This window comes from Nothoprocta perdicaria, unplaced genomic scaffold (assembly GCF_003342845.1).
Source record: "Nothoprocta perdicaria isolate Ctin4 unplaced genomic scaffold, notPer1 scaffold_44, whole genome shotgun sequence".
In the NCBI taxonomy this organism is placed as follows: Eukaryota; Metazoa; Chordata; class Aves; order Tinamiformes; family Tinamidae; genus Nothoprocta; species Nothoprocta perdicaria.
Genome location: NW_020455688.1, coordinates 3,107,617 through 3,126,879, shown reverse-complemented (window position 1 = coordinate 3,126,879; position 19,263 = coordinate 3,107,617). Strand labels below are relative to the sequence as shown.

The following is a 19,263-nucleotide window of genomic DNA, read 5'->3' as shown; positions in this document are numbered from 1 at the left end:
TTTAATTAATGCTCTGACAACTTGGCAATAAGGCTCCAGTGAAGAAAAGGTCTCTGCAGGGAACTGCAGGTTTTCAGCAATAAGAAAGCTGTCAAAATTTTACTATATATCTATAGTAACCTATCGAACATCCAAAGATTTCTGGAAGGCATCTGTAGAAAAGAATTCAAAGGAAAAAAGGTTAGCATAAAAACGATGTTCCTTAACCTACTAAAAATAAAAGGATCACTTTCWTGGCGGCCAAAGTGGGAATTCGTAAAACAGCCTACACTGACTTGCTCGTTTCATACAAAAAGGAATTCCAGTTCTAAATGAGCGAGGACTGTTCAACCCGAACAGTAGACAGGATTGCCCGTCCCTGTTGGGGCTGCTTTTCTCCTGCATTTAAGCAAGCTGAGCAATTAGCAGATSTGCCCTGCGCTGTGATCCACCTGCCCCATGTCGTGGTCCCAGGTCCTGGGGGCCGAGCCTGCAATGCCGGGGCTCCTGGTGCCCCCCTTTCCTGTCCTGCTTCATGGGAAGCGCAGCAGCCTCCCAGCAGGACACCTGGGAAAGGGGCTCTCTTCCCCCCACTCCACATGATTTGGTATTTTGGGCAGGATCAAGGAGGATACTCTTAAAGGAGACTTCAAAAGCTCTGAAAAGAACTTGCAGTTAGAGGCTCTGGATCATCAGAAACTCGTGGTGATCCACGGCTGACCTGGGGTTATCATTTTACACTCTTGGCCTCATTATACTCCGTCTCCATCCTGTCTTTCCCAGGAAAGGGTATAGGGTAGGAAGGAACAGACCAAACTCAGCATCTTCAGTATCTTCCTATCTTTTTTAGCTGTGAAACACGAACAGAATCAATGCCGACTGTTCTGACAGATGGGCTATTCTTTAGTTACCGACAGAAAACAGCTATCCATGTGAAGGAAATGAATTGCCCTCAGTCATTTATATACTTTCCTGAATAAGGACTTCTGGCTCTTCCAGTGTGAAGGCTCCTGAATCACCAGGAAGATTACAGTTATCACAGACTGCTCACTACAGATCACTTTGAATCTCCACTCTAACCCCCTGCTTCCCCATTTTTGTTTTAGTGAAAAGATCAATTTGGTTCTGCAAATAATTCCCAAATGCATCAGAGGAATCAGCTTCAGTCACTTCAGGGGTCTGATCTTCAAACAAGATGATGCCTGGCTAAATTAAAAAGCTCTTACCAGGAGCATTTACTCTAGATGCACAACAACTGCACATCAGGATACTTCGATATACCAGCAACAGCTAACATGTTAWTCAGTATTATAGCTGACATGAATATCAGAATTATCTCACTTTTTAATGACAAAACCCCTCTCCTTAACCACATAGAACTTTGCCAGAGATTAACAGTTTCAGCTCAATTTTCTCATGATGAGTCTATCTTCTATTTTATAGTTTCTATTTCAAGGGTAAAATGATTTTAGCAGTTCACTGCTAAGTTCAGTTAATTGTGTGACAGAAAAATAAGGCCAGTTTTCTCTTTTAATGCTGACACCAAAAACWTTGCGACTATTTCAATGAAAGGTTTCGTCACTTCTGTGCTTTGGAGGAATGATTAAGATGAGATAAGAAGGAGGAAAAGTGGAACCAAGTCTAGGGCCAGTTTATGCACACAGCCAACATAATTTTAACAAAAAATCTAGAAAAGAAACAGCCTGCTTTCATTTTAAATGCAGAGGTGCTAACAGAGGTATTGCAGAGGACAAAACTTTGCAAATAATAACTGTGACTTATTTGCACTAGCATCGTATTTCTTGCTCCTATTACCAAAAAAAAAAAAAAAAAAAAAAAAAGCACTTCTGGAATTAGATGAACATTTTTAAAGGTTTCTAAGGCATCACAAAGGAGCATGCCCAGGATATGTAACAGTAGGATGCATAAGGGTAGCTCCAAACCTGCTCTGTCTCACCTGAAGCGAGCAGTGATGCTGAAGGAGCTGTTTAAGGTAACTGCACGTGGCCCAAACAAGGCTAAGTTACACGAAAGGGCCCATGTTGATGGGAGAGGAAGTTCCCTTCTCCCCAGCAGAGAAGCAGCCACGGGTTCATTTACACCGGCTGCAGAACCCGTGAGTCTGTCTTTGGCTGTTACTCTCATTTTCTCTCAAACTACCAAATCTCAACATGACAGGGCGCTCACAAACCCTAGCAAACGTCGCAGACTTCGGCTCTTCCTACTGATTTGCTGCACTGATGGGGAGGGTGGCATCAAAACCACGGGTATCAAAACCATGATAAACGCTCTAAAAATCTATTAATGAAAAGCAAAGAAAACAGGATGTGCTCAGCCAAGGTTCCTGCTCTCAGCATGGCAGACCGTTTCGTCCCCACCGCCCTCTCTTGGGGACTTTCTTCTTTCTCTGACTCTCATAGGAAGCTGCTCTGTCATCTAGCAGGGATGTCTTAATGAGAGGGGCTGTGTTCCTCACTGCTTGCTATTCGCTCTTTCCTTCTGTGCTCCAATTCACAGGATTTAGGAGACGTGGATAGACATGGAAGTCCTCATTAGTATTTTTATTAGAACTATGTGGAGATGGAGGAAGTGCTCGGCTTTTGAACTACCAGTGTCCTCCCCTGCTCCTTCTTTCAGATGCATTAAAGAAACCTCATTTTCTGGCACATCTTGTATYTCTTAACCCTTCTCCTTGCTTCTATTCTAGTGCCTCCAGCTTCCCCTGGCTCGGCAAAGCACACAAAATAACAAGCAGCACATACTTCTCTCAGCAAGGATCAAACACACTGAGGAGAGTAGATGCATATTAAAAATCCTTCTCCTGTAGAAATTCAGTATATATTAGGAGAATGGAATATATATAGTCACAGAATCACAGAATGGTTGAGGTTGGAAGGGACCTCTTGGTCCCTTGGTTGAGGTTGGAAGGGACCTGCTCAAGCAGCGACACCCAGAGCACAGTGAATGAATTTAGGCAAATCCCAACCTTTGCTGTCCTGATGATGAAAAATCACATTTACTACACTGGGTTTGTCCTGGCCTTCCATTATCATTTCCTCAAAATCCAACAGATTTTGAAAAAACACCACCAAGAACAAAATACTGCAAATACGACATCCATGGTCCAACATATTTTACTGGGATTTGGAAAAGAGCATTGAGGACACTGACCACCTGCCCTCAGGTACCCAACACACCAACCACCTGGAAGGACGTGATGAACATCCAAAAAAAGCATTGACAGAGCTAAACACGTGTGGCAACAGGATACTTAGACACCTGTGTAAGGTGGGTGATACCTGTGTTTCAGACAGAGCTTGTTTCTTGATTTTCCATCTCTTGGAAGACCTTCTCCAAGAGGAATTTAGTCGTGACTGTAGATCAATTCTCTGCCAAATCCATTTTGAAAAAAAATAAAATTTAGCAGGACGGTGCAAGAAGGAGTTAATATAGAAACGTCTGTGGATTTCTGGGTACCTGCAGACACCAAAGGCAACCATACAGCTATGTTCCACACTGCACCTCAAAGAAAGCCTGGCCCCTTTCCAAGTTGGTCCCCTAGCTGTCCTATACTTTCCCAAACGGCAACCACTGAACAATGATTTTTCTTTCAGTGCTTTACTCTCTGCTGGAGATTACTCCCTTGAAAGAGTCACAGCAAACACCAAATCCACCTACAGCACTTTGTTTATTATATTCTCAGACCACATGTGGTAAGAGAGCTGGTAAAGATGGGTATTTCTTAGCTCAAGACCACTTTGTAGATCGCAATGCCACTTGTCACAAACAGCAGAAACCCACCAATTTTCAGAGGCTCCTAAAGTGTCTTGGTCTTATTTTGATACTTGAAAGCTTCATGACATTAGGARCCTAGATATTAAAAAGCATATGGTTTACAATTATATGACTATATAAGTGTAATTACATGACTATCGCTGATGCCAAATCACCAGCAATATGCTATTTTCCAAAGTTTTGTTTTATTCCAGATGCTGTCATTGGACTATAATTTCTCAAGACATATTCCCATGCAGAGCGTTCAGGACATCTYCATGACAAGGACTGTACTTCTGTGATTTGAAATCTGCTGGCTACAGACTACACAAACACACRAATACACAAACTATTCTCATACTCTTTTCAGATTTGCTTCAGTTTTTTGCACAAAAAACAAAAAGTAAAGCTGGATATAGTCTATGTCTTCTGTCCTAGTACTGCACACAACTTACATGCATCTGCCTGTTCAGAGTTAAGGATATGCCCAAGAGAGCTGAGATAAAAAAAAAAAAAAAAAAATCGCAGTTTCTGCTATTAATCATCTATCCATCAAATACTCTAGCAGGCCCAACCAAAATGGCTGAGAACACATAAAATTTGGTATTGCATATGGTTAGACTTGCTAATCAAACTATTATCATCAGGTAATGTCACAGACATGTGGTTTCTCCTACATTCCTGTTGGGAATCCTGTGCTTCACACCATCGTCCTGGCATGGCCCTATGGTCCATGCCTGGAGATGATGGTCAGTGTCTGAACGGTCCRGGCAAAACGAGCTGATGGACACACTAAAAATTAACTGGTGCTAAAACCTGATGCATTCTCTCAGCTGTAACTCATGGTGTGTAGAAGTCCCAGAACTTGCAAAGTGCTGAACCTGCACAAATTGCAATAGCAGGGGGATTACTGTGGCAGAAGCAGCAGGTTCTGGGAGACGCAGAGGTAAACCACTGCTGAAAAGGGAGCTGCACACAATGCACTCCTGCAACCCTTTTTTGAAAATGGAAATATGCACGCTATGTTTATAAAAATATGAGATAAACTTCTTCCTCCATTTGTTTCCTCTAAGAACAAGCCCCAGCCCTGCAAATGTCTGGAATAGCTGGGACAGAAAGTGTCAGATTATTTAATTTTTAAGGTGTTATAATGTTTTGTGACCGATGAATTAGGAATTTAAGTTCTTACACTCTACTGCAACAGAGTATGGGAGATTTTCTGATTAACAATCATCTTGCGCTGCACCTCAGAGTTTCTATAACCACCTGTAGAGCAGCAGTACTCCTGGCTCYAAGGAGGCTAAAGGAGGCCACACTTCACCCACGGAAGCGGTCTCCAACTGTAATATTGCTAGGATTGCGAGGGTACTTAATTAGGCACTTGGCAGTAATTTATAAATTCACTGACATGGATATATAGAAGCATTTCTGGTTTGTCAGAACAGATCCTGCTATTCATCATCAGCTTAGTTATAGCCTAAATCAGTCATCCACACCTCAGTCACCTTGTCCCCTCTCCTAATCTGCTGATTCAGCTTTAAATTTTATATCACTGATGGGTATCGTTCAAAGAGGGCACAGAAGTGTGTTCAATGTAAGGACACGGTTTCAGTCTAATGGTTCCTTGATARCTACTCATCCTCCAATTTACCTCATTTTATCTAATTACCTGCACAATACAAAATTAGTATCACCCCTTTCRATTCATGTAAGAAATAATCATCAGGCTAGTGTGGGGAAAACAAAACTAAACCCACAACCTGAAACAGAACTTACACGAAATACTTACCTGCAAAGACCTATACTGAACATCAGTCCTGAAACATGTCATATTTTGCCTTTTCCATGTATACTGCCTGTGTAGTTGTGCTAGACACCAAGGTCTTGGATTGCTTCTGCTCTTAATCCTTTTAAGAAAAGCTATGGCAATAGTGAAAAATCACTTAGCTGTAGGTAGGGACTCATTTCTAGTAACCAGTTACATTTCACAAAACAAAACAAGAGGGATTGTATTTCATTAGGTACTTCTCAAATCAAACCTGAGTGCTTATTGTTGAAAAAAGAGCATTCTGGAAATGCACACAATTCCTGGACCTGCARGACTTAGAAAAGTAGTGTTGAGCCCATTGTGCCTCGTAATAGCAACTCCCAGCCAAGATGGGCTATCACAGAGAGCTATGCGGGCCAGCTGAAAAGGGACTAGTTCCTGGCTGAGAAAAGCTCAGACTTTCCTGCTTCCAGCCCTAGGTGGTCTCCATGCTGGAGGTGCTGAGCTCAGCCCATTGCTGCCTCCAAAAAGGGACACAGCCATCAAGTTCAGAGCAAGTCACAGTTCAAGTTAAGTACGTTTTTATTAGGAAAACAAAAGGAGACAATAAACATTTTGAAACAGGTCAAGTATCTGCATCCAAGCACTTGAGCAAGCGTGACAAATGTTGCCACCTCATGGACAGGTGCAGGGTTTGATTCAGCTCAGCGGTAGGAAGGGAAGAGGATCCCGGAGATGAGTCATTCCTGCCCTTCTGCAGGCTCCTGCTGGAGGGAAATGACAGCTGGGCCAGAAAGAGCCTTTTGTTGCTTTGACTCACCTGGAGCTCACCGGTTTGGGTCCGAATCCAGGCTCGGAAGCCCAGCCACACAAGCATGACTGAAGAAAAACACTACGTCTACTCTGGGCTATTTGACCATTTCCATTACCTGAGATCAAGGGGAGCATTYTTCCTTTAAAAAAAGACAGAACAGTTGATGTAGCACAGTCTTGCACCACCAGGCAGCTGGAGGTCAGCATTTAAGAGCACAATATCTGAGGAAAACACTGTGAAACCATAATTTTTTTTAAGAGGGAGACAAAACCCTTCAGATTCAAGAAGAACAGGTCTCCACRCGCTTTATCCAAAATAGTCCTTAATAGGCAATAGTAGCAGAACACAACTTATAACTGGAGAATGTTTTCCACGCAGATCARGTTTATAGCCTCATATACAATTTCAGATTAATGTTATGTCTTCCTCTTACCTGTGTGCTGCAGTCAAAGCTTTAGGGTATGGCAACACATTGATTATTCACTATTCTGTCTCTTCCAGGGCACTGCTGCAGGGCCCCTCCACCACCTGTTGAATTTCTACCCTCCTGACGGACACGTAGCTGTGCTGCCCTCCCCTACAGACTAGATGCTGTTACAAAAACCTAACAGCATCTGTGTGACCAAATCAAAACACTTTGATTCATAGTCAGTAAAACCAGATGAGCTATAAAGGATTATTAAGTCTTAAAACAAAAAGAGAACCTTTAGAGTCTGATATCTGGTTAGAATTGTTATAGTCAATGATTTTTTTTTAAATAAAAAAGCGTCGGCAAAAATAGATTCACAGCTAGAATTTATGAATGGTCTGAAAAGAGACGGTGTGCTGATAAATTGGGGAGCTTCCTATCATTGTGTCTGTAACAGTGTAACAGTCTGCCTASATATGCCTGAAGAGAAAGGAGGCTATCAGCTTGATTTTAAACATGTTCTTATGTTTATTGTATTTTGCCACTCTGCTCTCCTAAAATGGTGGCCTCGGAAAAGCTGCCTTGGCAGGCAACTGCAGAGAGAGATTCCTGTGGAGAGGAAGTGAAAAGACTGGGCATACAAACAAGGGCTGCTGCCATGTTCAAAGCACCGGGGAGAGTTCATGGAGCAAAATGCAGGCCTAAGTAAATGGGTTTCAGGCAATTTCAGTGTTAAGATAACATCATTAAGAGTAGAACAGATTGTGYTCAAACCCCGCTGTTTATAATTAACACATTGCTTCCAAATACGCCAGGGTCCCTGGTAAATAGTCCTCTGCTCCGATCCACCTAGACCAATCAGAGTATTTCCACCAGGTTCCATGCTGGGCCAGCACCTGTCTGGACAAATCCGAAAGAGCCAAAATGCTCTTCTTTCTGGCCAGCTAAGTAGAGAGATGAACACAGCTTGCCTTAGTCATTGTCACAGTGTCCATATGGCTGGGAAGCTTCTTTTCACAAGAAATCGTACAAGTACTTTATTATGTCGAAGTTCACGGTCCTATAAGCAAAAACACAGTATATCAGAACAATCATCTTAGCAGTGCTAAGACTTTAACCTGTTTGGAGACAGCACACGTGGGAGATTCCGCACAGTCAACAGCAAGCAACACCTTCCCCCCTCCAAATGCATTCAGACATGAAAGACAATTTCTAATTTCTACTGTTATTGACAGAATCTATCTTTTGATTATTTCAACCTTGTAAGACTTTTCAAAATTAAGCTTTCTAGAAAAAAAAAAAAAAAGTGAAAGATTCCTTATCATAAAGCAGTAAAACTTAAATCAAAGCTGATAAATCTTCATCTGCTAAGCATTATACCCTAGTTGGAGATGCAAAGCAGCAATCTTTCATGCTATTGACTGTTTTGTTCATCTTCCAAACCACCTGTTTTAGCGTGTACTGCCTAACTCCTTCATCTGTACTCATTTGCAGTCTGCGTTCTTTCAGTCTTGACACTGCTTGACCCACGTTCAGAGCTAAATTTGAAAAAATCCCAAGAATGCCACTCAATAGGATAGAAGATTTTAATGTATACTTTTGTACTTTGATGGTAGGCAGAACGAAATGGCAGTGGAATAAAACATATAATTATTTTTTTTTGTCTCCGAATTCATTCTGCTGTACAATCTAACATTCAGACTTTAGGGTTTACTGTTTGAATAAATAACACACAAATTACTGCATATAATGACAAGTATAAAATTAAAAGGTTTTTTTTTAAAGTATTCAATGATGCAAAAATAACCACTCACAATGCTAAGTGAGATTAACTGGCTGAATGTCTTATTTGTTAGACTGCAATCACTTTAATATTCTTTGTTCCTGCATCATTTTGTAACCTACTTTTTAAAAGTTTCTGGATAACACTGTAGCAGACRGAGAAAAAGTTCAGAAATTCCCAAGATACACAGCAAGAGATACTGCTTTGGAGCCCACTTAACTCCACTGAGTTAAACACTCCACAAAGTTAAACACTTAATAACCCAATGACCGAGTTAAAGAAAATTAACTGCTGCCGTTAGGAGCACGTTAAGYTGTGTCACTCCAGAACAAGTTATAGAACAGAATATGCAGAAACAACCTCATGTTCTCTAACAACTGCTGACCTTATCAACCAAGTGCAGCACAATGACCCTGTCGTAACAGCTAGGATCACCAGAGTCTATATTAAGAGGTCCAGGCCATTCAACGAACACTACGCGATTCCTATCTCAGAAAATTATTGAGCTTACATCTAAAATTCTTTAAACACAAATTTAAGGTTTCTAGTAAAGAAATATCTAGCCTTATCTTCAGCCCAAAGTGTGAACAGCATGCTGTAAAAAGCACAGGAATATCTCTGCAGAGGCTGAATATAAGGAATAAAACAGAGCTAGACCTGATGTTCTGTCATATTAAAAAGAGCAGCAGCGGATGGGCAGAAGTCACACACTGAAACTTCCCAGGATTCATTACATGGCATATTACCTTTTTTTTCCACAAAACAAATACAGTGTTCACTTTTTTAAAAGAAGAGCACATTTCATTTTTGCTTTATAAAAAAATAGAAAATTTAAATACCAGCTGAACACCTTGAATGAGGTGCTCTAAAGAAGGGCAGAGAGCGCCTACTTCTCTGTGCTGCTCTCTGTGCTCTTCAGCTTCTCATTAGGAATTAGGTGAGATGGTAACAAGGATGAGGTAGCGGAGGATTCAGGTGGCTGAAATTTAGCACCAGTACCATAATGGAGAAGAAGAGAATCAGGAGCTGGTCTGCTTAACTGGGGTGTATTTTGGTTGAAATGGCAAAGTGGATCCTTTTTCTCTGCAGTAAATACTTCTCTCCCACACCCGGGTAAAAGCTACAGGCAGCTGCAATGTCACAACACAGGTAGAAAATGAAACTTAAAGCACAAGAGATTACAGAGTCAGCCTTCATTTGGCCCCATCTAGCCAAGAGGAAATCCACTAAACATGGGTTCATGAAACCCTGCGTCTTATCTATAGAGTGTCCTTCCAACAAATAACATACACTCAGTGAAAAGAAACTGAATAAAATTTTCCTGGAAAAGAAACTAAATAAAAAAGGGTAACAAAAGAAAACACAAGAAAAAAAGAACAAGAGGAAAAGGAGAAGAACCATAGGCTGACTTCAAAATCTGTCAAGTCACTTGATTACTCTATCCACAGCACAAGACTTGCTCCTGGGTTTTGGCCAGCTCTAACTTTTAGSAGCTGAAACTTCTCGGCGAAACTTCTGAGAGTTAATGTTGTGGGATGGGGGATGTCACTTCCAGTATCTTTGTTCAACTTAAGGAAAGACTCATGAAGTCAGAACAGAYCATGAACTGGTCTCTGTATTCCCAGTAAGAGTTAGAGCAGAGGGGCAGGTCTGAACACGATGGGTGGTGCTTGGCAGGGCGCTCTCTGTATTTGGGAGCAGGGAGGGAATTTTGGGGGGCCTCATTCACATGAGGCTTCATTGCTGGGAAGGGCAAACTGGGCTAGTGAAGCCCTAGGGGTCACGGCAGGATGTAGTCAGAGCAAGTTTCATTCCACACCCTGTCCACTTGCCAACAGAAATGAAGTGTCTGTGGGGTTTCCCGAGAAGTCTCTTGGACACTTAACAGGTCRGGGGCGTCACCGGTGAGTTGAAGCTTTGCAGTATAGTTTACAATGCTTTATACTCAAATCCTGCAGACTTCTCTTCTGGTGAAATACCCACTTTGTGAGCTGATAGAACTGTATCAATTCCCTGCCCATTCCCAAAAGCGGAGAAAATCTTAGGCAAAAGGGCCATCCAATGAAATTCTCAATTAACAAGTATTTATTGAGCCCASAGGAACGCTTGGACACAATTATGTGACAGATCAGAAATAAGGAGCAGAAATTTAGAATGTTAATGAGCTGCTACTGAAAGTCTTTGGGGTGTTGTTTTATATTTGAAGCTAAGAAAACCAAATTAAGAGAGACTGCATTCAAGTACTACAATTACGCTAGTAATTTCTCTATTGCTCTTCTAGATAAGTCTAACTCGGTATTTAAAGACTTCTCTACGTGCTTATTGCTTGGAAACCTAATCTGTTTTTGAGTTACTTTGGAAAAGTACTAATAAATGAGCTAGCCTTAGTATCTCACACACCAGCAGACCTTCCCAGGAAATTCTGTAAAACTCTGTGATATGAAAACTAGAGCTAAGAAGTTTGAGCCACTCCTGCCAGGCAAAAGCTTTTCCCTGAAAAAATAAGTAACCTCATAAGCAAAAAAACAAAGCTCCAAAAGTATGAGGAATACTCACCCCATTTCATGAACAACATAGCAAGCTGCTGAATTATAGCCAGCTAACGCTATCAAGAGCAGCCACAGAGTAGCTTCATTCACCACATTAAAATATCACTATTAAAAGACAACTTCTTGTGCTACTGTATTACCATGTGTGTAATTTAGGTAAATAGTACAAATAGAAAAAAGAAAAAAAAAAATTTCAAAGACTTAGCACTTCACAGCATCTGCAGACAGTTTCCACAACATTAAAATCCAGGACACCAACTTTCACTACCACATTTCCGCACAAAGAATAAATTCTAGGGTGTTAGAGCTAAAAGGGATTTCCYGAGGTCCCTGAAATCACAGGCAACTGCACCATATATATCCCCTCCTGTAGACTGATCAAATGAAATCTGATCAAAATCTGCCTGAACTTGGCAAAGGGCATTCTCATTCCTCACTCCTTCGTGGCAGCAGTTTCATTACAGCACACACCTCCTCATTAAAACAAGCCCGGAAAAGAGCAAGGGTAGTTCCAGATTTCTAAATCACTAGAAGGGAGACAGGAGAACTTCACAGCCACCTTGTAGGACAGAGGACGCTTGAATGTCATTGTCTTCACTCCTCGGAAAGATATTTCATTTATTTAAAAATGGTAAGTTCTTGAAAACAAGGATTCTTCTATTTGCAGAGTTAATCATGCAATAAAGATGTTTTAGAAAGATCTCACTCAACTACTGGAATATACACAAATAAGCAATGCACTTTTCAGTAGCTTTTTCTCCATTCTTAGGAAGTGTCTATTGATTTCTGTTGTGGCAGGCAGACAGTTAAAACAAAGATTAAGCAAATACTGCTTCTGAAATCTCATTCAAGTCAGCACATAAAACACTAAACAGTGTCTGATGGGCTCACCTTGCAATAGCTCTGATGAAGTCCAGAGATACAGTACATTTGTACCTGGGTCCATCAAGCTGGTCATTATGGCCAACCAAGGATAACAGCTGAAGTGTCACAAGTGAGGTGATCTATGAACAGGAAACACGAGTAACATTAGACATTTTTGCAAAGATGATTAGCAATAGCCAGTTACCTTTCTTTCCCCATTTGTCATCAATGTATTTTTCCTAAATCAGCACATGCACATATTTCTTCGGAAATCACTGGTACTTTCTCACTGTTTTTCATGCAGTTCTGCAGCAAGCACAACCGTATTTRTTTACTTATATTTACACCACTGCATTTGCAGTACACAGGCAGAGACATGCACAGGCTTTACATTGACCCTTTACATCCTGGGTTATCCTCCCTTGAGGAGTTCTGATCAGAGAAAGGCTGGTGGGAGGTAGAGGTGGAGCGTAATAGCACGATAAATATGAACATTTATCATATCTCTGACAGCTAGGACAGAGTTTGAGCCTCTATCCTTCAAATCCAAAAACTCTTCTTGATTTTTTCAATTCAAAGTTGGATACTCTTGTGCCAACTCATATGCATTTTGAGCAGATGGACAGAATCACCCTACTCAGCTGAAGAGACTTTTGAGGTTGGAAGGTTGGATAGCAAAAGGCCTGAAGATTTCGTAGGTAGAGACAGCAGGGCCTGACACACACTTGCCTGTATACACACACGCACACAGTGCCTTGATAGAGCCATTTTGCCAGTATAGCAAGGTACAAGTTTATTTTTAACTATCTTTCCATTAAATGACTGCGTTATCAACAAAGTGCAATCATGGACGTCAGCATTAAGTGCAACCAGTCTGTTCKCTCTCAGAAGAAATGGTGTAGATTCTTCTGTCTCCCTACCTCTACTTGGCCCCAGCGGAAGGAAAGAGGGAAAAGAGAGGAGGAGAAGAGAGAATTTTTCTTGCCTGTGCTAGAGTTGCTGTCAATTCAATGTAACAAGGTTACATTCCATGTAACACTGATTCCTTGAAGCATCCGACCACAGCCCTTCTTTCAGAAAACAGCCAGCTATAAACCCAGCTCTGTGTAATACTTATTCAAAGAGAAATTTCTGAAGAATAAATACATCAGAAAGGACAGCCTCAATTCAAATCTTCAAGAATGCATGTTACTATGAAGCAGCAGTAAGTTCTGACCAGTATTAAAAAATACATCTGCCTCAGTTATATCCCTAACCTTTTGCTTAAAGTGAACTTCACCCATACCTTGCAGGAGGTAAGAACACTTTAGTAAGTGTTTCCTTAAGTAACAATATAAAGAGACATCTACCTATGGAATAAAAAGTCACGATAGTCAAGATGGGCTAATTTTGAATGGAAGCCTGTGTTAAACTTTCTTTTGTATGGCATTAGACAACAAAAGTTTGAATGTCATTATTCTGCAAARTATGTGGAGTTTGGTTATGAAATATTGGCCAACTTGTGCTGACAAAGACAAATACTGTGTAAATAATTCAGGTCTAAATCACAGTAAAAGTAACAAATAATGTAATTTAATAGTACTTAAGGAAACTAAACTCTGTGTGTGGCAAATTACTCAAATTGCACTTCAGGAATCACTGAATAACCATCGTTGACGTGAAATCAACCACAAATTTGCTGTTTTTTAAAACTTATTTATATTTTTAGTACTTAGAGAACACTTTTCTCCACCCTCACTCAATGAATGTCTTCAATCAGTGAAGACACACAAGGGTGGGACGTGTTATTACAACGTCCATTTTACAGCCCAGGGCACTATTATTGGTTCATCATTTCTGCAATCTACACTTGCAGCTGAACCTGTTTCCAGCAWCTACCAATGAAAGCAGATTATGTCCCACAGAAGGAATGGCATGAGGCTCATAAAAGCTTCCAATGAACACACCAAAAGCCTAGAGAGCTTGGAGCCAGACCCATCCAAATTTTATGTGGGATGGTACATTACAAATGTTACAGCTCCCCTTTAACAACATATAGTAACCATTTTTTTTCCCGCTTCCAGTAGATGCTGTAAAGGAAACCTAAGGTTTGCAGTGTAAAATTGCTTACTAAAAGCTGACTCTACAAATCTCAGATTGTATCAGACTAAATGCTGTGTGTCATTAATGTTGTGGGATCAATGTCACAAAATATATGAAGGTTTTGATCTTCAGTTAGAGTAGAACATTTATTTYCTTAGCAAATTGTAACTCTTCACTCATTTCTTTCACAAATGCTCTATTTATTTAGCTTAATAAAAATGTCACGGCAGCTAAATGAGTGCTTAAACAGAGGACCCTGGCACTGAGATTGCTCAAGAAAGCAATAGATAGAACTGTCATTTTCCACTGATGTAAGTTAAGAAATGGTTTCATCTCCGAAGTGCTCCAATAGAGGCAACGGATACTTATCTAAGGGGAGTAAAGAGTGACCAGTTCTACTACAGCGAGCCTACATAAAAGCTGCTAAAATGCAGCTTACCCAAGGTAAAATGCTTAGGTAAATTTAAAAAATAAATTAAGGTAATAAATTTAAGGTAAAATTTCTAAAGTAAAAATACTTGACTTGGGAGTCTTTGGAGCAGATTTTAAAACCTACCTACCTACAGATACCTGTCCTGTACTGACAGACAGGCAGGGATCTTTCTCATGCTGACGGGTCAGCCACAGGATGACTCCCTTTGCCGTAACCTGACTCGTTAAAAGCAAATATTCAGCTTCCTTAGATCTGGAATAATCAAGTTCACGACATATTTTATGTCCAACCTATCATTTTAGATGAGATTCATTAAGTGGTCATCTCTTCCTCCTTCAGCAGAGTAGCCAAATAGTTAGAAAGCTTTGTAGGACACAGATAATTCAATTCCCTCTGGATATACAGGATTTGAGCCCCTTTTAACTTGTCTAACAGGAAGCTGGAGTAGCACAGGAAAGAAGGAAAAAGCTGTGGGAAATATGTGCAAAATAAAAAGGTCCCCAATATCATTTTCATGTTCTCCTAATGCTTCAGGCCCAAGCGCTGCTCTAGCAAGAACTAGCTAAAAAACAGTGTGGGTGACATTAAAAAAAAGAAGTATATTAATTTAGAATCTATTGAACAAAAGACATTGTGGTTGTAAGAAATATTCTACAACTATTTAGGGAAAAAAATTAATGAGGTAGTASTTTCATCTTAGTTAAAGAACACCAGCATAAGTATGTGGGATTTTCTGCAGGAATAATGGGAAGGCCTGAAGAAAAACCATTGATCTGAAGGAGATGAAGCAACAGGGCTCATTGATATGTTTAAGATACGTTTAAGAAYAGGTCAAGACTGAGCTCCCCTGCAGCCTATTTGTATGAGAGCTCCTCGGGGGCTGCCTCTACCTCCTGCTACCACCTGGGGCTGCCAGAGAGGCCTGAGGACAAGGCCGCCGGAGGGGCCCTCGGCGGCCGCACCAGCCTTTGGAAACCCAAGACACACGGGTGCAGTTTGGGTCAATGGTGACGACTACGAGGGGAAAAAGTTGACAGAAATTCTGGAGGAGCGGGGCCTGTAGGCACCTTGGAACCGCAGGGCTCCTACTCAATCCGTCYGATAAAACCACAAGGAGGAAAGATGGCAGCCACTAGAAAAGGGACGTGATCAAGTCCCACGGGACGTTTCAAAYTGGACTAGACAAAATACGAATAAAAGACACTGGCAGGAACCATCTCGAGCTGGCACAGATGTACTAGATGGTCTGGGAGGGATTTTGCATCTCCACAGTCTATAATTTTCAATTATCTTGCCCAAAAGGTGCTGTTGATTGTAACTCCACAGTCTGGCCTGCTTTCAACCACAGCTTGAACCTGCTCAGTGATTCTGAGCCTCAAACCTATGAGGATATTAAGAACTTCCATTATTYGACTTATAATATTCTCACACAGCGGGACTATATTCTTTCATGGTCATATTAAATTTTATATGTACCCTAGTGCCTTGCAGCACCGGCCCACAGCTCTTTTCAAGCGAAAACACAACCCAACACTTGTTCCAAACCCACTGCTGCTGATCCATACAGATGTTAAAAGCACTGCCATGTAGCCAAASACAGTTTGAAAAGCAGATGCCATTTAGAAAGCACAATTCAGTCAAAATGACTGCAGAACAAGTCTCCTGCCGTTAAATTCAATGACCCTAGTACAAATTATGATAGGGTAAAAAAAAAAAAAMCTGCTCAAAGTTATTTCAGTTAAAATTTTATCTGGAGTATGGACAGTATGATAGGCTTTTTAAAAAAAGCTCACAAGTAGAAAGTTAACTAGAAAAATATTATAATTATACATAAGCCAGCAATTAGCCAAAATAGTTTGAAAAAATCTTAAAAATAAGCCCTTTCCTGTATATTTAGATTTAACAATTGATTTTTGCTTCTGAATTATATTCTGTGCACGGCTTTTAGGCACACAAAAAACACTGCAGACATGACTGTGACCTAACATTTTATCAGATATTAAGTTGTTATTTTTGCATCTCTAACGTAAGCATTACTTTGTCTCTTTATAAGGACTCTCCAGGACCTTGGGCAGTACCCCTCCATTTCAGCAGGAGCACAGGCCATTTAACCATCTCCTGGCATTTTTGTCAGTGTTGATGTATCTTTTCTGGATGACTTTTTCAGATTAGGTCGAACAGTTTGGCACCAGTTGCAGCTATGGTTACTAGAGGCAGCAGCATTTTAAAGAATAAAGCCAGTGACAGTAAGTTAGCAATCCAAGCTAATCTGAACAAACTTTCAAGTCCCAGAGGTGCTGACAAGTCCTACATGTGACACTATCTTCACTAAATGTTTCATAACAGCAACAACTGCCTACCCCTCTGATACCATTTGTCTCTTAGAAGCTGTGGCTGCTCAGGCTAACCTTTCTTTTTGGGGATGTTATTCATTGGGAAAAAGTCCCTTTTTCCTCTTAGCACATTTACTTTACCATTAACTCAGTTTGCACAAGGAGTAGGAGGAATCTAAAAGGCAATTCATAATACTCTAGGCTTGCTCATCACTCAAAAGAAGGATAAAATCTCCAGGGAGYGATGCCAGGATAAATCAGTATTTCTGAGATAGTTCCTTTACTCTGAGGATCAATTAAAATACTTTTGAGATCTACTCTGAAAGACATGCTAGCAATTTGTTTAACATGGTATTTTGTGAGAGGATCAAATTAATCCTCATCTTGAGGGTATATTTAAAAAACTTGTCAGAAATTTGTAAGACTCCTGGAACTGATCGGGATTTAGAGATTTGATAGAGATTTGATAGAGATCTCTMTAGAGATAGAGATTTGATTCTCTAGAAGACACAAAACCAAGAACTCCCTTTGCTTGAAACTTGCGGGAGGTTCCTGCACCTTGGTTATTTCAGGCTCCCTGGGAGAGGCACCACCACCTCCAAGGAGGACAGTTAGTAACTGCAGGCAGGTAATTCACAAGTGCTCCCTTTTCTATTACATACCTTAAAATCAAAGCAACCACAGATGAGAACAGATGGTCAAAGAAACGCTTGGGAAATGATGCTTACAATTAGATTGATTCCTTAAGTCAGGTAGTTTCAGGCAGCAGACACCAGACAAAAGCTGGCTATTTTTCAAGATGTGGGCAGCATCTAGCCAAAAGAAGTGTTCTTTTTTTCTGAAGGTACCTTTCTGTATCAAAGGCTTCAAGTTCCAGSGTTTTTTTTTAGAAGTCAAAAAAAGAGACACAAAGATCTTCTTGAAGTGAAATTTTATATGAAAAAGAAAAAAAACACCTGTATAACACTTCTGTCCCACAAGGGCAGCATTTCTAGATATTACAAGAGAAGTACAAAATCAAACCAGAAAAAAGCAATCTTAAATATATTTCTAACTATATATTGAACCTTAATTATAGGATTTGATACTCACATTTGTAAAAGGTCTCTAAATTTCTAATGATATATCAGTAAAATATATGAGTGTAAACAATGATCTAATTCAGTGTGGAGGGTAGTAACTATCCTCTCGTTCCTATATAAAGGAGGCATTTTTTGTTTGCAAATACAATTATGCATTCGCAAGTAATTAAAGCAATTAGGATTTCTAACCTGTCCTGAAGACAAATCTGCACTGTGTACATGCCATGAACAGAATTCATGAAATTGAAGGATACTTCTCAGAATTGGATGTTTGAGAGACTTTTTGGTCTGAGACCAAATTACCTTGCTTCCTTCAGTAAGGAAAAATATTTTCCATGTGTCTGTTAACTGCAGTCTATTTTTGGACRATCATGATAATTTAAGTGTAGAATGAATATTGATCCAAAGCTGGTAGAAGGAAACAAGACATTGGGTATTTTTAATTAATACCACCACCCAGGAGGATTCGACCTAAATACTTTTGAAATCCAAGAAACAGACATAGTACKCACAAGGCTAGACAAATGATAACACATAGTAGTCTGATGTGGGAGCTGGCTCTGAGAAATCACTAYTAAATCAAATTCAATATGCTGTTTATATGTAAAAATATTTTTCCTTGAGTTTTCTTCATCTTAAAATCTCCTGCAACTTAAGAGAGGTTCAATCTAGCATACGATCTATCTCTAATAAAGTTTATTTAGCATGCAAAGTACACGCACACATAATGCACAAAAGCTCATCATTAAAGATGGACAGGACCCTAGTACCATGCTGCAAGGCTGCTTCTCAAGAGAGGCACTGCAGAAGACAGAAGTTAACCCTTACTTGTTGTGACTACATTCAGATGTGCACATTTTAGTGGTTCTGTAATAAGAATAAATAGCAACAGAAACAAAAATAGGAATGACTCACAGCACCAAAGTACATCAGCACTATCACACAAATCAAAGATCCCTCCTGACCTTAGGAGKGAAAGCATATAAGAAAACTGTAAGCACAGAGAAATCCTTTCCCTGTTCTAACTCCTGACTTCAGCAATCTCTGTATGACAGATCTAAATATAGGTAAGAAATCATTCACATAGATGGATCTGACTAGCTAAAATATGACAGTTTAAGCTCCTTTCCTATTGTAAAACTGGAGCTAAAAAGACTGTTGAACTCTGAAGTTAATGTACCTGATCAATGAACTGAAGTTCACCACAGGGTTGCATGTACAYGCAGAGAAATCAGACACGATGCTCCTGTGCAGCTCACAGCAAGACCTGCATACGCAGCACTGAGTCGCACTGGGTTTTATACCCTCAAAAAGGGGAGCTGTGAAAGAACTCTCCTGATTTGAGAGAGACACTTCCATACAAGTGACATTCTCCTTAAAATTTGATTTCATA

General features: G+C 40.3%; 1 protein-coding gene across 1 annotated transcript in view; it reads right to left on the bottom strand.

The window, feature by feature from the left end:
• Window positions 1-6,344: 6,344 nt before the first annotated feature.
• Window positions 6,345-19,263, bottom strand: part of ORC5 (origin recognition complex subunit 5) — a 57,488-nt gene continuing 44,569 nt past the window's right edge. The window contains exons 13-14 of the mRNA XM_026046415.1: window positions 11,968-12,080; window positions 6,345-7,804 (exon numbers count right to left, since the gene is read on the bottom strand). Of these exons, the coding sequence (XP_025902200.1) occupies window positions 7,759-7,804; window positions 11,968-12,080 (159 nt within the window). The 3' untranslated portion in view covers window positions 6,345-7,758. The remainder of the gene's footprint in view (window positions 7,805-11,967; window positions 12,081-19,263) is intronic.